Raw genomic sequence first — 17,777 nt, 5'->3', positions numbered from 1 at the left:
AACGTCCGTGGTCATGAGGGTTTGATTAAATTATTCATTTGAACAAAGGGGTTTTGTGGTAACCATGACACTTTGTGACATGTGATGTCATTTTCTGTTAGATCATGAATGAATGAAGGTCACTGCTTGCACTTACTCAGGCCTTTCACATTGAAAACAACTAAGACAAGAGAACATACAAGATAGATAGATACTAAGTTTTAACTAGAATACTACTCAGAAGAGCATATGCCTCCGCTGAGGCCCAACACTTCCTTTGGATTCTATCAAGCTGCACCAAATTCCACACGCTCTTACATATCAGTACCTTTTCATCAAGATCCGTAAATTATTCCCTGAGAAAATAGTGAAATTGCCTGAAAATGCTTTATACCGTTAAAGAGAGTGAAGAGAAGTTCCTGGATCTACACCAACATTTAATGAGTTCTTCTCTGACCCATAATACCACAGCCTCCACCACCATCGTGGTAATCAGTCCAGTAGTTTTGGTGTAATCTTGCTAACTAACAGACAAACAAATTGGGTCAGACAGGGGTGAAACATGACCTCCTTTGTAAAGGTAATGATTTCTCCATTTTATTGAACACAGGTTCAATAAAATGGTTAGGGTTAGGATAAATTAACAGATTCCAGGAAAGGAATCTGTTAATCTACTGTGAATGGGACAGTTTGGGTTTTCAGGGCAAACATTTGACACTAGACTTTTTTCTTAGCTGAAATAATATTTTACTGAATAATACAATTGTGTTCACAGTAACAATTCACTTGGAACAAACCATCATGGTTTATTTGCAAAATAAAGTACAGGCAGTATTTTTTTCTTTTCAAAATAAAAGCCCTTATTCAGGGAACATAAAGTTCACAAACAACTCTTTTGTGTTGAAAAGACTGAAATCGCAAATCAATTAAAGCAAGGCAGCATTAAAACAATAAACTTAAGAAATGACTATCAATGTAAAATATGGCTCTGTCTGGTATGTGAGTTCTTAGTTTTACATGTAACAGTAGAAATGATGACTACCAGAATAAAATTCTGCTCCAGAGGGAGGTGACATGCCGAGACTGGATGAGAGATCACTGGACTGATCTCTACGACCTCCAGTGACCTTCTCCGTTTTGGGGAAAGACCCTGAACACTACTCGCTGTACGGGAAATGGCTTTTACGACATGCTTGTGTCTTGTGTCTGTCACAGATATATAAAACTGGTTATGAATTAAAAAATGCGTTTGTCCATAAAGAAATTTGGCATCTAAGACACATCCAAGCCAAATATAGTGGCACCTAAATCTCAAGGAAATGTAAACGTTTATCAAATGGGAGAATCTCAGGTATCTGGATCTGTATATGGCCTTTATATTGTTTATAGGTAAATGTTACCCATATGACTTTAGGGTAGGAGCTACATCAAGTGTTTATAAATATGCAAATTAAATCAGAACCCAACATGTAGGTGGACTGGCCACAGCACCAAACAAAAGCAAGTTGTTTTGTCTAAAGGGACCGGAGCAGCAATCAAAATGATCATGTTTCTTATCGAGCAGGCAGCGTCTTACTGTGGCAGCATGTGCACCAGCATTTCATAAACTCATGGTGGTTTGACCGTTAATGTTAATGTCACTGCTACATTGCGGCCACGCCATTAAAATTTGTCCCAATAAGAAACAAAAAAAAAACAATGATAAAAGCATAATGGGAAAACAACTTACATTCAGTTACTGTAGATTACACTACAACAAGCCGTTTGCATAAAAACGTGCGACCCAGGTCCTGTACAGGTTCTTTAGAAATATAAAAGCTTCTTGTCACATTTCAACAACAAGTGGATGCAGGCCATGCAACAGATTGCTTGTTATATACATTAGAAAATATCCGAGTCAGATCATGCTTCTCTCCCCGGCGCTGTTGAAGCCAGTGGCGCTCGGGGAATGCAAACAGATTCAAGATGGGAGAGTTTCTAGTGCTCTTCACAGCGAGGCGTGAACTAAATGGCTGGAGGAGGGCACATCCTGGGGCCACTTTCTCTCCCTGACAGCCGAGAGGGAGGAGGATATCTGATGCTCAAATGTGTTCGTTCAGGATGCAGCCCCGCCCCCTGCCTCTCTCCATCAGTGGGTCCCGGTGTAATGATGGAGTCTAGGGATTCAGAGTGACACTGGTGGCCTCCTGCTTCTCTCTGCGCTGGAAGGTGGCGTGGGCCTGCTCCAGATCCTCTAGAACCGCCATCAGCCGGGCGACCATGCTCTGACCTGGCTTCAGGAGCTGAACGTTGCACTCTGCCCCATCTATGAGAAAGAGCACTAAGCCGTTAAAACAAAGACAATGTAATCATGTAGATAATGCAAAGAGCATCCTTGTGCCTTAGCTGGAAATTTAGTTAGATCTGTGATGTAGCAGATGCAGCCTCACCTGGGAGAACGTCAGGGCTGATCTTTCCTTTATTGCTCTGCGCCTGATCAGCATCCGGCATCTCCACATATTTTTTCCTGCAGTGTCAGTCACAGGAATGAATCACAGGATCACACACCCTTCTCTGATAGCTGCTTTGTCTGCAGACCCTCACAGCTCAATGTTTGATTAGAGGGTCAAGAAACACAAACAGACACAGCAGAGAAGTGTTGTCCCATGTTGCAACATGGACCTCTAGTGTCCAGTAAATGTACTACACCCATACAGGGGCTGTTCCCTCTGCTGACCTCAGTTTCTCTCTGCCCTGCAGAAGCTCCTTGTAAATGGTCTGAGTCTCAACGTCAGGATCCAGCGGGTCGCTCCAATCGCCCAGAGTCACAGCCGAGTGGGTTCTACTGCAGCCTGTAACTGAACATATGAGGGTCACACAAATATCCCTGATGGGAGTCTCACAGTTTTCAGTGGGAATAGCAATTAAACCCCAAATTCTGGTATTACTACAGGAAACACACACAATATAAACAATCACTTTTAATGTTCTGAAAAGGTGCAGATTAGGACTGAGAAAAAAAAGAATTTTAAATAATTGCATAGCTCCAAATCACTGAATAGAATAAGAGAATATTATAATAATACATTAGTAAGGTCCAGAACTTAAAAATTATAGAGAAAACCAACAGTTCCCACAACAAGCAACTGTATAATTTTAAGTTTGTAATCAGAAGCAGCTTTCAAACAGTAACGTAATGTAATTGCTCAGGGAAAACCACATTAGGATCTTCAGAGCTCCTTCTCCACCCGAGGCAACAACGACATGGCAGCAACAACCTGAACGTTTAGTCACAAAATATGAATCATCAGGAACTCGTGCTTTCTTTAACACCAGCTACAAAAAAGTAGAACAGGACTAAAGTAAGAGAGTGAATTATTTATGTAGTACATGTAAGTCTACATACAGATTAAACTCTGGGATACTGTTAATTCATGATAATCCTTCTGAGGGCATCTTGGGTGTAATTCAACATAGTTGTGATTGTAATCTGAGCTACTTTATCCCACAAGAGTACAATTAAAACTGGTGATATAGTAACATAGCACCTTGACTGGTTACAGAAGGGCCGTCCATCATCAGGAGTGGTAAGAACAGGATTACCTGCACGGTCTGCCTGCAGACAGCACGTCCACTTGCCACTGCGATGAGCCCCTGGGTGGAAAGAGGGCAGCATGCGCTCATTGTAGATGCTGACTTTCCTGATCGCTGACAGCCACTGGTTCAGCTCGTTCACGTTCTGTTCAGGCAAAACAAAACAGTGTCACCCAGGAGTAATAACCAGTTTATAACCTTACACTCAGTACAGTGCACACCTCTGCCAAGACACAAACAGTCCCCTTGTGATATCACCTTTCAATTTACTAGATTTGAATTTTTATTTGGAGCTGTCACAAATTGCAAAAAATATCTGCCAGATTTTTTTCATCAAGCTCAATGAATTATTCTCTGAGAAATCAATCTCACAATGTTGAGTGAAAATAAATCCCTGGACCTGCCAGGGAGTTCCAACTCAATTTAATGATGTTCTAACTATCTATCTAAGGAAAAACACAACAGGGACAAAAAAAAAAACTTGGTGATGAAGAAATATTTAAATAAAATGAACATATATACAATCATTCTACTATTTCATTTGAAAATATATACAATCTAAGATCAGAAATTTTTCCCAAAGTGGTTGAAGCGATAAATGCTTTTCCTGTGCCTGCATAAACATTTTTTGTGGCAAACTGAAAAAGGTCAGGGACTTGTTTGGCTAATGGCTGGTGTCAGTACCAATGCACCTTGCACTGGATGTACATGGTGTGCATCTGTCCGTCGTTGTCCTGGGTGATGACCTGCATTACATTCTGCTGCTGAAAGGCATTTTCATCCGCCCTCTCCACGGCACACACACACTGCACGGGGATGGAGGAGCGCACCTGCAACGATTGAACAACAGACCACAGCGCCAATTAACACAAGGATGAACGGACCGGTAATGACGGATCATGCCTCGAGCAGTTTAGCCCGAGGTTTGAGAGAAGTGTGGTTTGATCACAGAGAAAATTAGTGGAAAGGCGTCTGATGCTGAAATAGTTTGTCCACATTAGGGTCGGAGGCTTGGTGTGAGGCCAGGAGGAAGTGGAGATGAGATCAGCTCGTCAGCAAAGGCCGCTTTAAAGTGTAAATCAGCCACTTCCAATGGGAGCTCGTCTCGCTAAGACTGGAGTGCGCCAACATGGAGGAAAGGGGTCAGGACATTGTCTGCAATCTGATTTGCAATGTTAGCATGAATATCCACAGCCTTCAATTAACGCTCGCTTTCATTCCAGTCGCTCAAAGAGAGAGCTTTTTACAGAGGTGGAGAGAGCCCGCTCCCCTCTCCCTCTCTGGCTGGTGAATAAGAGGAGATCATTATCACAAGGCTCAGCACCACATGGTAATAACACTAATGATGTTCTCACAAGGAGATCAACACAAATACATTAAAGGGAGCTGTGGAGGACTAAAATGTTTCCTCTGTTTGGGAGACAAGTTGATGAACGTCCATCAAAGGGCAGTGACCGATTCATCGTCACAAGCACGATCAGCTTCTAATAAGGAATTAGTCACTATCATGGGACCCTGATTGAACTTAATAAATAAGCATGTATTTGCCATATAATAAAAAAGTTATTAAACTCAAGCTGTACACAAAACATAAGATATACACACAATTTTTTTTACTTTTTAAATAAATTCGTTAAATCTATAATTTGCATCAATATAACTTCTAGGATGAATAAAAACAAGGGTTGGTATGCCTGGAATAAATAAAATAGCAAGAGCATGCTACACTGCCGCCCCCTCCCCCCACACCCATAAGCCCTCTTGACAAACGTACGCCCCCACGACACGTGAACGTGCACGGACGATCAACTGCTGGAAGCCGTTTTTTTCTGTTGTTGCTGAAGCGTTAACTCCTGCCTGTCGTTTATGCTTCTGATTCAATTCACGTCCAACAATCCTCTGACTATTTGCCTGTTGTTCATTTCCCTCTGAAAAAAATGTGCAATAACTTATTAGTACATGTACTTTTATTGTATACACTTGTCACTATTTTTTCTAGTATTGTATTCTTATATTGAGCCCTTTACCATATTTAAATTTACTTTATTTAAATGTTCTCTTTTTTCTTACCTTATATTCTCTATAGCATTGCTCTTATTGAATTGCTGAGCTGACTTGTCCTTTTTGTCCAACACTTTTTATTGTACTGTTGACCCCGTCTTAACTTATGTGTAACAATTGGATTTGCACTTGATCTTCAGCGTTCTATGTCTCTCCGGCTGAAGACTCCGGTCCTGCACAGTGAGAGCACGGGCAGGGTGTCTGCAGGCGGTCGGGTCTGTAAGTGTCAGACAGATACGCCAGCCAATCATTTGGTCCGAATGAAATGATTGGTTGTGTTTAACCCAGTCCCGCGAGGGCCACAGAAAAAAAAACTATTTCATAATTTATTGATGGCTATCGGGACATGAAAAGGATTTCAACAAACAAGATTAAAAAAGTGTTTCCGAAATTGTTTTTACCAATCCTACCTTTGATCAATTTTGTTTTTAAGTCATTTTCTAAACATTGTAAACATTTGTCTTTTTCCAGTGTAGGTTCTGGCCTGTTAGTCTAGTACTAACCTGCCACTCAGGGGTCTTGGCATAGGACAGCGTCTCACTGGTCAACCAGAAGTAGCGTTTCTTGAAGGCGAAGCGGGACAGCAGCTGGGGCCCCTCTGTCTTGTGTTTGTGGAGGAATCCCTCTTTGACTGTGACAGACGGCATGAACACGGCCCTCTGAGGCACCTCGGACACTGCAGGAACAAGGAGAGAGTTTGTGAGGTGCATATAATGGCACGTTCATCCACACAGACACAAGGTGGTGCTGTGACAATAAGCAGCCAGGCTACAATTGTTTAACTACAGTACACGTCTTTATTTTCAGCGCTTTGCTATTGACAACGCCTCCGACCATCAGCGTGTGAAGAATTCAAAGAACAAGCATCCACTCCTGCATTCCAAATCCTCCAGAAGACAGTAAATGTCAAACTGGCCTTTAAGAGAAAAGAGTGGGTGTGATGTGCCGAAAGAGGCTGAAACACGATATGTCAGAGGGGGAAGATGCTTCACAACAACAAGAGCCTCACTGACACCTGATGGTGAGAAAGCAGCCCAGACATGTTGGGTAACCAGTGTGGCCTGTACAAGCGCCTGAGGTCTCTCGCTCCAGCTCCCCACCACCTCATTAACCATCACATCTCTTGTCTACACTTCCAACAACTTATGAATATTTTACCAAGGAGCCACAGTATTGTTTTCACCGAATCCTTATATCATCGGCTTGGGGCTGCTGGCAACTCGCAACATTCGCAACATTTAATTAATCAAGAGCTTGACCTCTGAACTCTACCTTCTATCCCACGGTTCCCAGTCTTACCAATGTCATGGTCTATGTCGATTAACTTGTCGAGGAAGTCTTTCACAGACGCCACGCTGCGAAGAATGATGGGATGAAGAGGCGCCATCCACTGCTCCTTTCCGTGACCCAGCTGAAGGCCCAGGTTCCCGACACTTTGCAACGCCTGGCGAGCACAGACACACAACAACATCCACTCAATGCCCACATCTCCAGCACATGAACTGACAGTGCTCGCTGTGAGTGACTGCACATCTCAAAGTCAGAGATCAAAAGGGTTAATCTGGCCAAGCATGCTGTGAGGCCCTTTGTCCGGCCCACACCTGGCCTAGGGCGAGGAGGAAGTCCCACTCTGCAGCCCGTCTCTGATGCTCGGGCTTTGAACCGCAGTCTGGTCACAGCGCGCACAAATGTAAAAATAGCTTGTTCCCTTTCTCCGTGGAGGACCCATGGCAACAGCACTTCAGCACCGCGGACAGCAGCCAGCGACGTTTCACTTTTAATGTGTGGCGGTGACCTCCCTGTTTTTAATGATATTGAGGTTGTTTGTGTTGTTTATGTATGACTCTTGGTGATCACGACCATTCAACAGTCTGATGAGCTTAGTTAGAAACTACCAGAGGCTTTTATTGCCAGTGCGACAATTCTTTTTTCTGTGTCTGCCTTTTGCAGTTTGATCTATTTCCAGTCGAGACAGGATGTTCGAGCGCAGCATAACCTGAGAAGGTATCGTTCCACTGCAAAGTTTGCTGCATGCGAAATTCAATCGTCATAATTTGCTTTTGTCTATACACATAGTTTAAATGTCCATTTTGTCTTCCTGTTTCCGAATTGTTGCTAGAAATTACTCGCCTCCCGTGCATCCACGTCTTTCACTGTTTGTTTCTTCTGCACTTAAGTGTGATGTCTGTACATGAATGAATTATTCATAGCGGTGTCTGTGCGCACGTCTGTGTTGTGCATCGTACCTTGGCCAGTAGTAACAGGGTTCTGCTTGTGCGCGTGTCCGCGTGCTGGTCTCTCAGCTGGAACAGTTTAGGTGTGAGGATGGCAGGAGCGAAGAAACGCAGGAAGAAGAACCCACTGATGGCCAGATACTTCACGTCCTGCAAAAGTAAAGTGAATTTGATGGGAAAAGTTTATAAATCGGAGGACTGTCACTCAGTGTCAGATTGTAGAGTACAGAGTGGTAGCTGGATATGAAACATGTAAAAGGAGTGTAAAATGAATAAAAAATACATCGACGGGCTTAGAAAAGCGTTTCCAGCTTGTATTCTCAAAGTGTTTTGCTCCAGACTGACCTCGTTCTCGGGCTCAGCAAATTGCTCCTCTACTCTCTTGTGCAGTTGTTTGAAGGCCACTCTCATGACCGGAGGACACTGATCGACTGAGCCCACAATAGATTCAGTGATGCTGGTTAAGTAGCTTTGCAGCATCTCCACACTGCTGTCCCGCACCTCTGCCTCCGACACTGCTCCCTTAAATGAAATCCGTCTATGGGGACAAAGAAAGATGAGAGGATTTATTGTCCCTGTGTCAGAAATAGACAAAGTACCATTTGTATCGAGATTTGGTGGAATCGTAAAAGGACCATAGACAATTAAGCATACTGATGAAATATACTGAAATTTACCAATTACATTATATTATATATAACTGACAATGTAATTGCACGTTAGAGCCTTTTTATACACAGTCTATGGTGGGAGCACTTTCATACATCGGACAGCTGAATACAGATTTTGAGAGTTGAACTGGGGATGTCCAGAGAGCAATGAAGACATGGGACAGCTGATACTGTGAAGACAGACTGATCTACTGTGGGTCCAGAGGACGTGCGCTCCTGGATCTCCTTCCATGTCAGAGAAAGACATCTCAGGGGGCTCATGGCAGTTGCCATGCAACAGCCTCCCCACTTTTCAAATTCCTTTTTTCATTTTCTAACAGTCTTCCTCTCAGGGGTGAGGCGTACATGAAGTGGGCGGCCACATGTGACCACGTGTCCATCTGACCATTTTAACACTGAGATCGAGAACTACACAGATGAGCCTACAACCCTCAACCCCAGTTTGTGGCTTAAGACAAGCTGGTGTGAAAGAAAGCTGAACCATTTCAGGTCAGGATAGGACGGATCATGGTTGTGAGCGACAGGAAGATGTGTTTTAGGTTTTTACCTCGTGCGGTTCAGGTCGATCTTACACGGGTCCAGCTCGATGTACTTCTTCTCATCAAAGATGCGATTAATGATGGGCTTCAGCACCTCATGCAGATACAGCATGCCAACAGCCTGCCAGCAAAACCATACCATATGCTGAGGACAGCTCATTTGCATACATCTTCTAAATGTGTAAATGTGCTTAAGAATAAACAAGGTAGAGTGTGAAGCAGCAGGGGAGCATGAGAAGGTGTGAATTTAACAACAATGGGGAATGTACACGAACACGTTTCACTTGTTTTCCCAAGTGCACAACATTTGGCTGACTGCTAACAAACATATTTCAAATCTGCACATTTGTTTTCAAAGTGAAATATACAAACGCAGATGTATCTCATTGTTTTAGATACTATTATCAAACTACACAGGCCGTGTCATGGTCAGTTCACTGAATATCATGGAGATAAATCTTAAACATACATTTAATGGATGCCTCTGTGTCATTGTCCATGTAGAGAATACGAAATGATTTGCTGTTGAAACATTTGATTTGCAAAAAAAGAGCTCTTTTAGATCTTTATCTCTGCTATATTATATATAACTATATATATATCATGCTAATATATGTCCAATCTTATCTTTCATACTCTGTAAATAAACTGTACTTTGTATATTTTTTATTTGTTCTTTGTTATATTTGTTATAACTGTTTTATACCACATCCCACACATATTTTTAATATTTCATGTCTGTATTTTGTATTTATTTTGAAATAAACAAAACACTCGTAGTTCCTCGCAACATAAAACAACAGTTACATCATCGCACCTTCATGAACTGCTCCATGGCCTTGGAGGCGAGTGAGTTGGAGCGGAACAAAGTGTTTGGATCAGCTGTGAGAACAAAAGAGAAAAGAGGCTGATTAATATTATAGTAAGTAACGCCACCATTTAACCTGGAATACATGTATTTGCATCAAATTATAACAGAGAGGCAGCAGCTAAGATTTGAGAGAAGCGTGGACCTGATCATTTCCTCTCCATTATTATCTCCCTGCCAATTTAATGAAGCCGCTTTCACAGACGCTCTCAACAGGGACATAATCGAGCTCGATGAAAATCTCTGAGATAGATGCATTGCTTCATTAAATTCATTGGCAGCTATTAATGAGAAGTGTGGGTCCTTTGTGTGTTTCGTGTGTCACTTCAGGCTTCTGGCATGTGTGGTATGTTTATCAACTGAGAGCTGATCTGCTTTAGAAGCACACACCACTCAGTGTGACAAATGAGGACAGGGTGACCTTGCTGACACAACATTTAAATCCTTCAAGGTGGCAACACTGACATATTCATAGTGACAGGGACTGAGGTTGTTAGGTGAAATATTTTCGGGGACATATATGGGGACCTGTGAGTTTGCACTGAAACCCAGTGGGCGTACTGCACAGTTTCCTTTCCTTTACCCCTGTGCCCAACTTTAATGTCTGGCTGCCAACGGCATCTATTCTTGATCAAGCACTTACTCTCAGGATCATGGGGAGTTGCTATGGAAACTTAGGCACTATGCTTATTATCTCAAACTACACCAACACAACAAAAAGACCAGAGCACAACTCTGTGTGAATTATCATGGGAATGTTGTGCGGAGGCAATAACATGACTAATCCAGGCCACAGAGGGGCCATGCAAAAAAGACTGTTGGGTGAGTGAATAATTGGCATTGTGGAGGCAAATATGGTGCTGGTAGGTTTTAGACGCCCACGTTCACACACCATGACGGTGGCGCTCGGAGACCTCTATGTCATATCAGAGATAAATAGCAGCAGCTCTCAGAGGGTCTCCGGAGTGACGAGTGATTGCAGGAAACCTGGCAGGTCCCAAAATCTGACTAATGCAAATAGTGACTATAGAGATAAATGTAGAGCAAATGCACACTGTGTATTGTGTGATCACAGATGTCACATGTGCTCAGATATGGAGGCATTTATGGTTGGCATTCTTCTGAGAGACTGGAGCATACTGTCATGGACCTCCACTGTGGGACAAATAAAAGATTATCTTATCTAATCTCTATCGGATCAGCGCACTTCATAAATACAATACAGCCTGGAAATGATGAGTCTCTGTCATGGATGACATGTTGTCTCTAATCTTACTGGTGTGGTTGACCTCCCGCGTGTTCAGGTAATCCAGGAAAGGCACCACAAGGCCCTGGCCCAGGTAGATCTTCACCAGGGTCATTGCCACATCTTGACGGCTCTCAACCGTGGTTACATCCTCCAGCATGGTCAGAGCGCTGCTATCCTCCACCTGGGGAGAGGACGACTCAGGTAATGGGTACAGAATGTGAACGGCATCAGAGGATAAATGAGACAGATGGAGTGAAATGAAAGCTGGGCTCAGATGACAGGAATTTGGGCCAATTTAATTCCAATTCTGCCACCCCCCGAGAATTGGAGGAGAAATTAAGTCTGGAACCTTAGTAGCGATGTTGGGGCCAGAATATCTGATGGAGATTTTGCAGCAACCATTTTCTCAAACAGACTCATTTAGCTTTTTGCTTTTGTTTATTGACATAAGAGCAAGTTGTCGCTCCACACCACCCTCCATTTTGTGTACATCTGCTTCCCCACACAGGAGAGATGTGAGGTGGTGCGTCTCTGTCCCTGGAGAAGAGATGTCAACATTATCCTGCAGTGTTTGATTATGATTATTTTTTAATCTTGTAGTGTGGGCGTGTTGAAGATTATGTAGAAGAAATGTGTTCTCCCAGTGCAACCTGATTTCAAAACGTTTTTAAACTCCTGTAGTCGGAGCCCAGCTTGACTGTGCATGAGGTTAAGAAGGAACACCACATATTCACACAGTCCAGTCTCTGGACACAGAAAATGATTTATCGTGCAGCTGAGCACGGGTATGCTGCAGAGGAGTCATGACGCTGACCTCTGTGGGCGAGATGACTGACTCAACCAGGAGGTCAATGAGAGGCTGGTAGTACACAGATGGCAGGATGCGATCCTCCACCAGACGCACCTTCAGACGCAGCGCTCCCAGTTTACCACTGTGACAGAGGAAAACACCAAAGAGAGAATGGAGAGAGATGATTTACCTGCATTAAAGGTATCTTGGGTAAGACGGGGGAAATCCTTATGGACTTTTTGAATAAACACAAGCTCCTGGCTTTGTTGTCTATGGTTTTATTTAAAGTTAGCAAGCTGCTGAAATCTGCAGGAAACTGTCAATAAAGAAGCAAGATGCTGATTGCGTGTGATACATTTAAATGCTCTTTTTATATAACCTCTCTGAACACTGGGATAGTGTGTCCTTATGGTGCGTCAATTGTTCACACTGCTTCCCTAAGCCACTCAGGTGTATCTTATAGTCCCAGAGCGAATAGGTTTTTTAATGACTCGGGTAGTTACCAATTTCTACTCAACAGTTTGCAATCCTCAATAAAACCTCTTTAACTGAGAGTCTCTAAGATTCACTTTACTTTTACCTCGTCTTCTTTGCAGTTCACTCAGCTTTGTTGGGTCTAAAATTATCTGCAGGAACAGACGCTGTCAGAGACCTGGCTGTGCACCGGCATGCGTTAATTTAGATGCACGAGAGAGAGCATGCAGGGGGAACAAATACTTTCCTTGTTTGCATTTAAAAACACAAAGTGAATTGCTGCTCACGTTGAGTCTTGAAAGGTTTCCAAAAGCAAAAAAATGCATATCTCAGTTGTAAAATACAAGCACCCAACCTCAACACACTGTCCAAATAAACACACCCATAATTCTCACCCTGCATCAACTTCGTTGTTTCCCAAGGGTAGCAAACGGAACCAGCCCTCTAATAGAGGTGTCTTGTGCAAACAAGCAAGAGGGATTTCCACCTGCAACCAAGAGCACACAAGGATATGACTCCAGGCAAGAAAAATAACTTATTTAGGAATGTAGTATCGAGGAAAATGCTCTACTCACAGACAAAACATTTTTTAACCAACCATGTATATATATCTACAACATCCTCACCTTCCCAAGAAAGTCATTCTTTCCCACCATGTCCCAGTCCCAGACCTCCACAGTGATGTTTCCTTCCACACTCAGCTCCTCTGGGTCCACCTCCAGCTCCAGTGACTCTCCCCAGTGAGGGAAACGAGTTTTCTTGATAATCTAAAACACAGCATTTCATGTTATGAGAAATCCACAATTAACCTTTGTCACCTCACCTTGTCGAGGTTTAAAGGCACCATAGAGGCTGTTGCACCTGGTTAAGGCTTATTGTTTTTTGTGAATATGGGCAATACAAACTAGATTTGTTTGATGACTGATTTGACCTCAGCTCACTTGTGCATTTTGTAATATAAAATGATCAAACTACCAGAAAACTCACCGAGGTCTCTGCGCTGTGGTTGTTGAAAATAACTCTTGCGAATGGATCCGAGGTCCCTGTGATGTCTCTTGGAGCCAAGTCTCTGTAGTTATCACCAGACAGAAAGACAACAGAACCGATCAATACACTGAAGCCACTCAACAAACTCTTCTAAACTGTCAGCGAGGACAAATCCTCCGCTCTCCACTCGTCCTTATTCTCTCAAACTCAATCCACATTCATCGGGTCATGTTTGAATAACTCAGTGTCAAGTTCTGAGTGACATGCTCGTTAGTGCCCTGCCTGAGAGCGAGAGATTGTAGCCTGGGACGCACAGATGGGACAGTGAGTGGTGTGACATGGCGGCGCGACTCTGGAGGAGAGTGTGGAGGTCTGCGGGGTGATGGTGTAAAGATTTCAGCTCAGAAACTGTGACGGCACAGGAAGGACTAAGCTTCAGAAACTTAACTTCATCACATCGAATCTGCTTATTAAGACGATGATAACATCACGATAATATGATGGTCACATGCTTGAGATCTCATTGTCCCCTCATTTTGCTGTGTAAGGATTTGAAGGTTATTTTACCTGGCTTCAATGATTTGACAGCGCAGGCTGATCTTCTCTGTATCTTTCAGCAGCAACACACTCAGATGGATCTCTCCCTGGACTTCTTCATCAGGGTCGACCCTCGTCAGGTTCAGCCAGTTATCCAGCCCTGACCAGGAAACAAGGAAAGACACCAGTCATTTAAAACAACAATGCTCAATACACATTAAAACAGTTGTTTGGGGCCAATTGAGAAACTGATGAATTGACCTTTTCATCAATAATATCAGAGTAATCGCCTTAATCAGACAAAATAATCTGCACATATTCAGATTCATTGTTTTCAATTGAATCAAACCAAAACATTCTGGGTACTCCCTAGTCCCATCTTCTCAGCTGTGAGGATTTGCATGTCTTTGTTTAATTCAATAGTAAACTGAAGCTTTTCAGGATTTGCGCTGATAAGAGGTGAAGGTGGCTTTTGTATTACTATTTGGTGGCAAGGGACAGAGCGAGTTGTCTTCTAACAAGAATGTCGGTGGACCGATCCTTGGGCAAGATACTGAACCCCTGACAGCTGCGTCGGCAGTGAGTGAGTGATGTGTGATAGAGAAAGCGTTGCACATAGATGCACTGTGCGAATGTGTGTGTGAATGGCTGAATGGCAAAAGTGTATTGTAAAGCACTTTGAGCGATCATCAAGACCAGAAAAGCTGCTAAACAAATACAGACCTTTTGCTTTTCTAACGTTTTGTGGTCTAATCAAACATTTTAAAATGGCAAATTTTATGCATAAAGGTATAAAAACCTTTATAATCTCTTATGTACAAGACAAGATGAAAACATGCTCTGTCCCAATCTGATATTGTTTTTATTTCAGCCATGTCACATCCTCTGTTTCGCTGTGTGCAAGGCCAGACTGTGAGAAGGTTTGTGCGAGGGAGGAACTGACTCAGTACCACCCTGTGGCCATTAATCACACAAGGCCATGCCAGGTGGCTTTCTACAGAGGCATCAGTATTCAGCAAACTAACCCTGATAAACACATTGAGCAATTTAATACAACTACAAAACAGCATCACACATATTTCAAATGCTCCGTCTAACCAAGACAATGCAGGACGTGCTGGAGATGGTGTTGACATGAAGACTGGTAATATAGTTTCTAAAATGTGAAAGATTCTGTTAGACATTAAAAAGGCTTGAGGTTATTTAAAATGAATAGGCTGTTCTATAATCATTTTACAGCACAGTGATGCTCCACACAAACCGATGTTTTATGATGAGCGATGAAAATTACTAGCATTTACGCGGATGAGCAGCAGGAGAGCCATTTAATAACAAATCAGTGGGAAACGCTGATTTCACCGCCTCCGAGTTAGAGTTTACACGACCGAAACCAACTCTTTAAGTGCCTGATAAATGTGCGCTTATCAAATTAAATGTGTGAAACTACATCGGGAGACATTCCCAGATTCTCCGTCTTAAAAAAAAGGGGGCAGGTCTCCTCAATCACATGGAACTTTGACTTGGCAGTGGAAATCCATGTAAGTTTAACCTTTGAGCTGCGGCCGTGCACCCAGATATGTTTAGCTTTACCTTTGGCTGGAGACCTGATGGCTTCTTTATTCAGTGAAATCTTTCCGATAACATCATCGTGCCTGTAGAAAGAGATAAAAGAGGGGATTATCAGAGCGAAGCTATTGATGCTGCAGTTCTTGCAACAGTTAAATGAGGTGAATTTGAGGACGGACTGATTAGAGCACTGTGGTCACAAGACGACAAGAGAAAAAAAAAGAACCTTTAATCACTCAATGTGGGCGACCATCTGTCTGATGATGTTTGTTTATTCAAAGCCTGGAGTTACTTTCTCAGAACATTTAAACTGTATGTGAGGTTTTAACCCAAATATACTAGTTCATGAGCCGAGTTAAGAAAACATTGATGGCTTAGAGGACTATAAATCAACTGAAAGGCTCCGACAGTAAAGAGGGTGAATATGGAATAGCTTCAAATGAGTGTTACCCAATGGTGTCCTCGTCCATGACATGGAAGGAGAGGGAATGGAAACCCATCGGGAGGTGCAGTGTATACTCTTCACCCCAGAAAGGATTGAGATTCTTCCACACTGTGGCCGTCCTGTAAGGTGAGGTTATACGTGCTGAGCAGACCTTATACCAATACACATCACAGGAATGTACAAACAGCAACCAGCAGAGAAAGGAGTCATTGTTAAAGTGGCAGCAGTACAAGCTCTCACATACCCGCGGGGAGACAGATCATATGCTTTTAAAATTACTAGGATCCCTCCAAGGTATCATAAGATGTATAATGGAATAGGACAATAGGGACAAACATAAATCTGCTACACATGATCATTTATTTTTTATGACTTTTATCAAAACTTTGCTCTAAACTCTTTTGAAATTGAACAATTTCAATTTGCTCTCAGTGTAAATTTAAGATACAGCAACCTCGTGATAACAATATAATTAATAAGTTTACACCACCACTGGAGCATTGTAGAGCTTTATGAGCGTGTCCGTTTTCTACCTCCACAATCAGCCACATCATGCGAGAACATCACACTCGAGTCAGTTGTCCAGTGACACCACAAGATAATAAGTGTGACTGTCTGCAGTGAATCTTTGTGCGATTTTCCCTCAACGTGCCAGATGGAACAATGGCCACTGACTTTTTTCGCTACGTTTGTGTTGAAAACAAGGACAAACATTTCCACCAAAGTTAAATCTGGATACTGTCAACGAGCACAACTGAAAAAAACTGTTTTTTGGAGAATAAGTGGGGAGGAGGAGAATGAAATAATCTGAGCTGGTGTATTCTGCAGCATATTCCTTGCCTATACGCAGGGAGCACCCTGCAATAATAGATGCACCCTCTCCATGGTTACCTGAGGGAGTTTTAAAGGCCAGACCAGTATCAGGTTCTCTGCATTGGAGGGGCCACGCTGTGGGCACCACCACCCTGGTCCCACACACACACATACACACTCTAAACTGGATTACAGAGTAGTGCAGGCAGAGCCAGAAAACTGAGCTAATGCAAATATAAACTGTGATGATGAATATATACTGTATATACAAGATACTTGTCATTAACACCTATGTGCAGATCTTCATTTAAAACAGAACAGGACTCACCTGGCCACTACTTCATTGTCAACTTTTACGAGACAGTATGGATCACTGGTTCCAGAGCTGAAGATGACAAGAGAAATATAGGACATCAAGAGACATATTATAAGAAGCAGTTTCTCTGATGGTCAAATTAATCTCCTCTTAAATGTAAACACTTGACTATCACAAATCTACAATAAATCTACATGAGACAGCGTAGCACAGCTGGAAAAAACATTTCAAATGCAAATTGGACGTTTCCAGGTGTAATCTGACAAGAAGCTTCTAAAAACAATGTTGTGGCTGTGTCGTCTCCATCCTGCGAGTTGAGACCTGAGCGCAGAGCCACATGCCTTTCGGGGGAATACTTACACATCTTTGGCGGGGAGGTTCCTGCCCTCGACAATACGAAAATAAAGAGATGTGTTTTGGGCCATTTTAGAGTCGAGTGCGGTAATGATCCAATATTCCTCCTATGTCCCCATGTGCGGGCGCTTATACAGAGCGAGTTCCTCCTCCGCTGCAACTCAGTTTCCTTCGCTTCATGGCACCTTCAGCGCGTGACGGCGCACGGCTCTCTCTCCAGCAGCGCGCAACGCAGGCGCGCGTCCACATTCAGATCCAGATCCGATTCAGATCGGATGCAAAACCTGATCCAGCCCAGTCACAGGAGGAGCAAGTGGGATA

General features: G+C 42.9%; 1 protein-coding gene across 1 annotated transcript; it reads right to left on the bottom strand.

The window, feature by feature from the left end:
• Positions 1–450: 450 nt before the first annotated feature.
• Positions 451–17,767, bottom strand: LOC133932911 (rasGAP-activating-like protein 1). The gene is made up of 21 exons (XM_062379804.1): positions 17,463–17,767; positions 17,115–17,171; positions 15,979–16,092; positions 15,553–15,614; positions 13,993–14,122; positions 13,426–13,507; positions 13,065–13,205; positions 12,834–12,925; positions 11,989–12,106; positions 11,202–11,355; positions 9,875–9,939; positions 9,066–9,178; positions 8,193–8,385; positions 7,860–7,997; positions 6,913–7,057; positions 6,117–6,289; positions 4,245–4,382; positions 3,562–3,697; positions 2,696–2,816; positions 2,409–2,485; positions 451–2,284 (listed from the first exon to the last, which is right to left on the bottom strand). The coding sequence occupies exons 1-21, from the start codon at positions 17,525–17,527 to the stop codon at positions 2,136–2,138; spliced, it is 2,463 nt and encodes an 820-aa protein (XP_062235788.1). The 5' UTR covers positions 17,528–17,767; the 3' UTR covers positions 451–2,135.
• Between the last annotated feature and the right edge of the window lie 10 nt (positions 17,768–17,777).

Source organism: Platichthys flesus, chromosome 3, assembly GCF_949316205.1.
Source record: "Platichthys flesus chromosome 3, fPlaFle2.1, whole genome shotgun sequence".
Classification (NCBI taxonomy): domain Eukaryota; kingdom Metazoa; phylum Chordata; class Actinopteri; order Pleuronectiformes; family Pleuronectidae; genus Platichthys; species Platichthys flesus.
This window is presented reverse-complemented; position numbering and strand designations above follow the sequence as displayed.

Excerpts from the sequence above, each read along its gene's own strand:
- LOC133932911 (XM_062379804.1), bottom strand. The coding sequence starts at position 17,527 with ATGGCCCAAAACACATCTCTTTATTTTCGTATTGTCGAGGGCAGGAAC. Across the intron at positions 17,172-17,462 it reads AACCTCCCCGCCAAAGATGT|CTCTGGAACCAGTGATCCAT; the intron begins GTAAGTATTCCC and ends TGTCATCTTCAG. Across the intron at positions 12,926-13,064 it reads AGAATGACTTTCTTGGGAAG|GTGGAAATCCCTCTTGCTTG; the intron begins GTGAGGATGTTG and ends TCTTGGTTGCAG.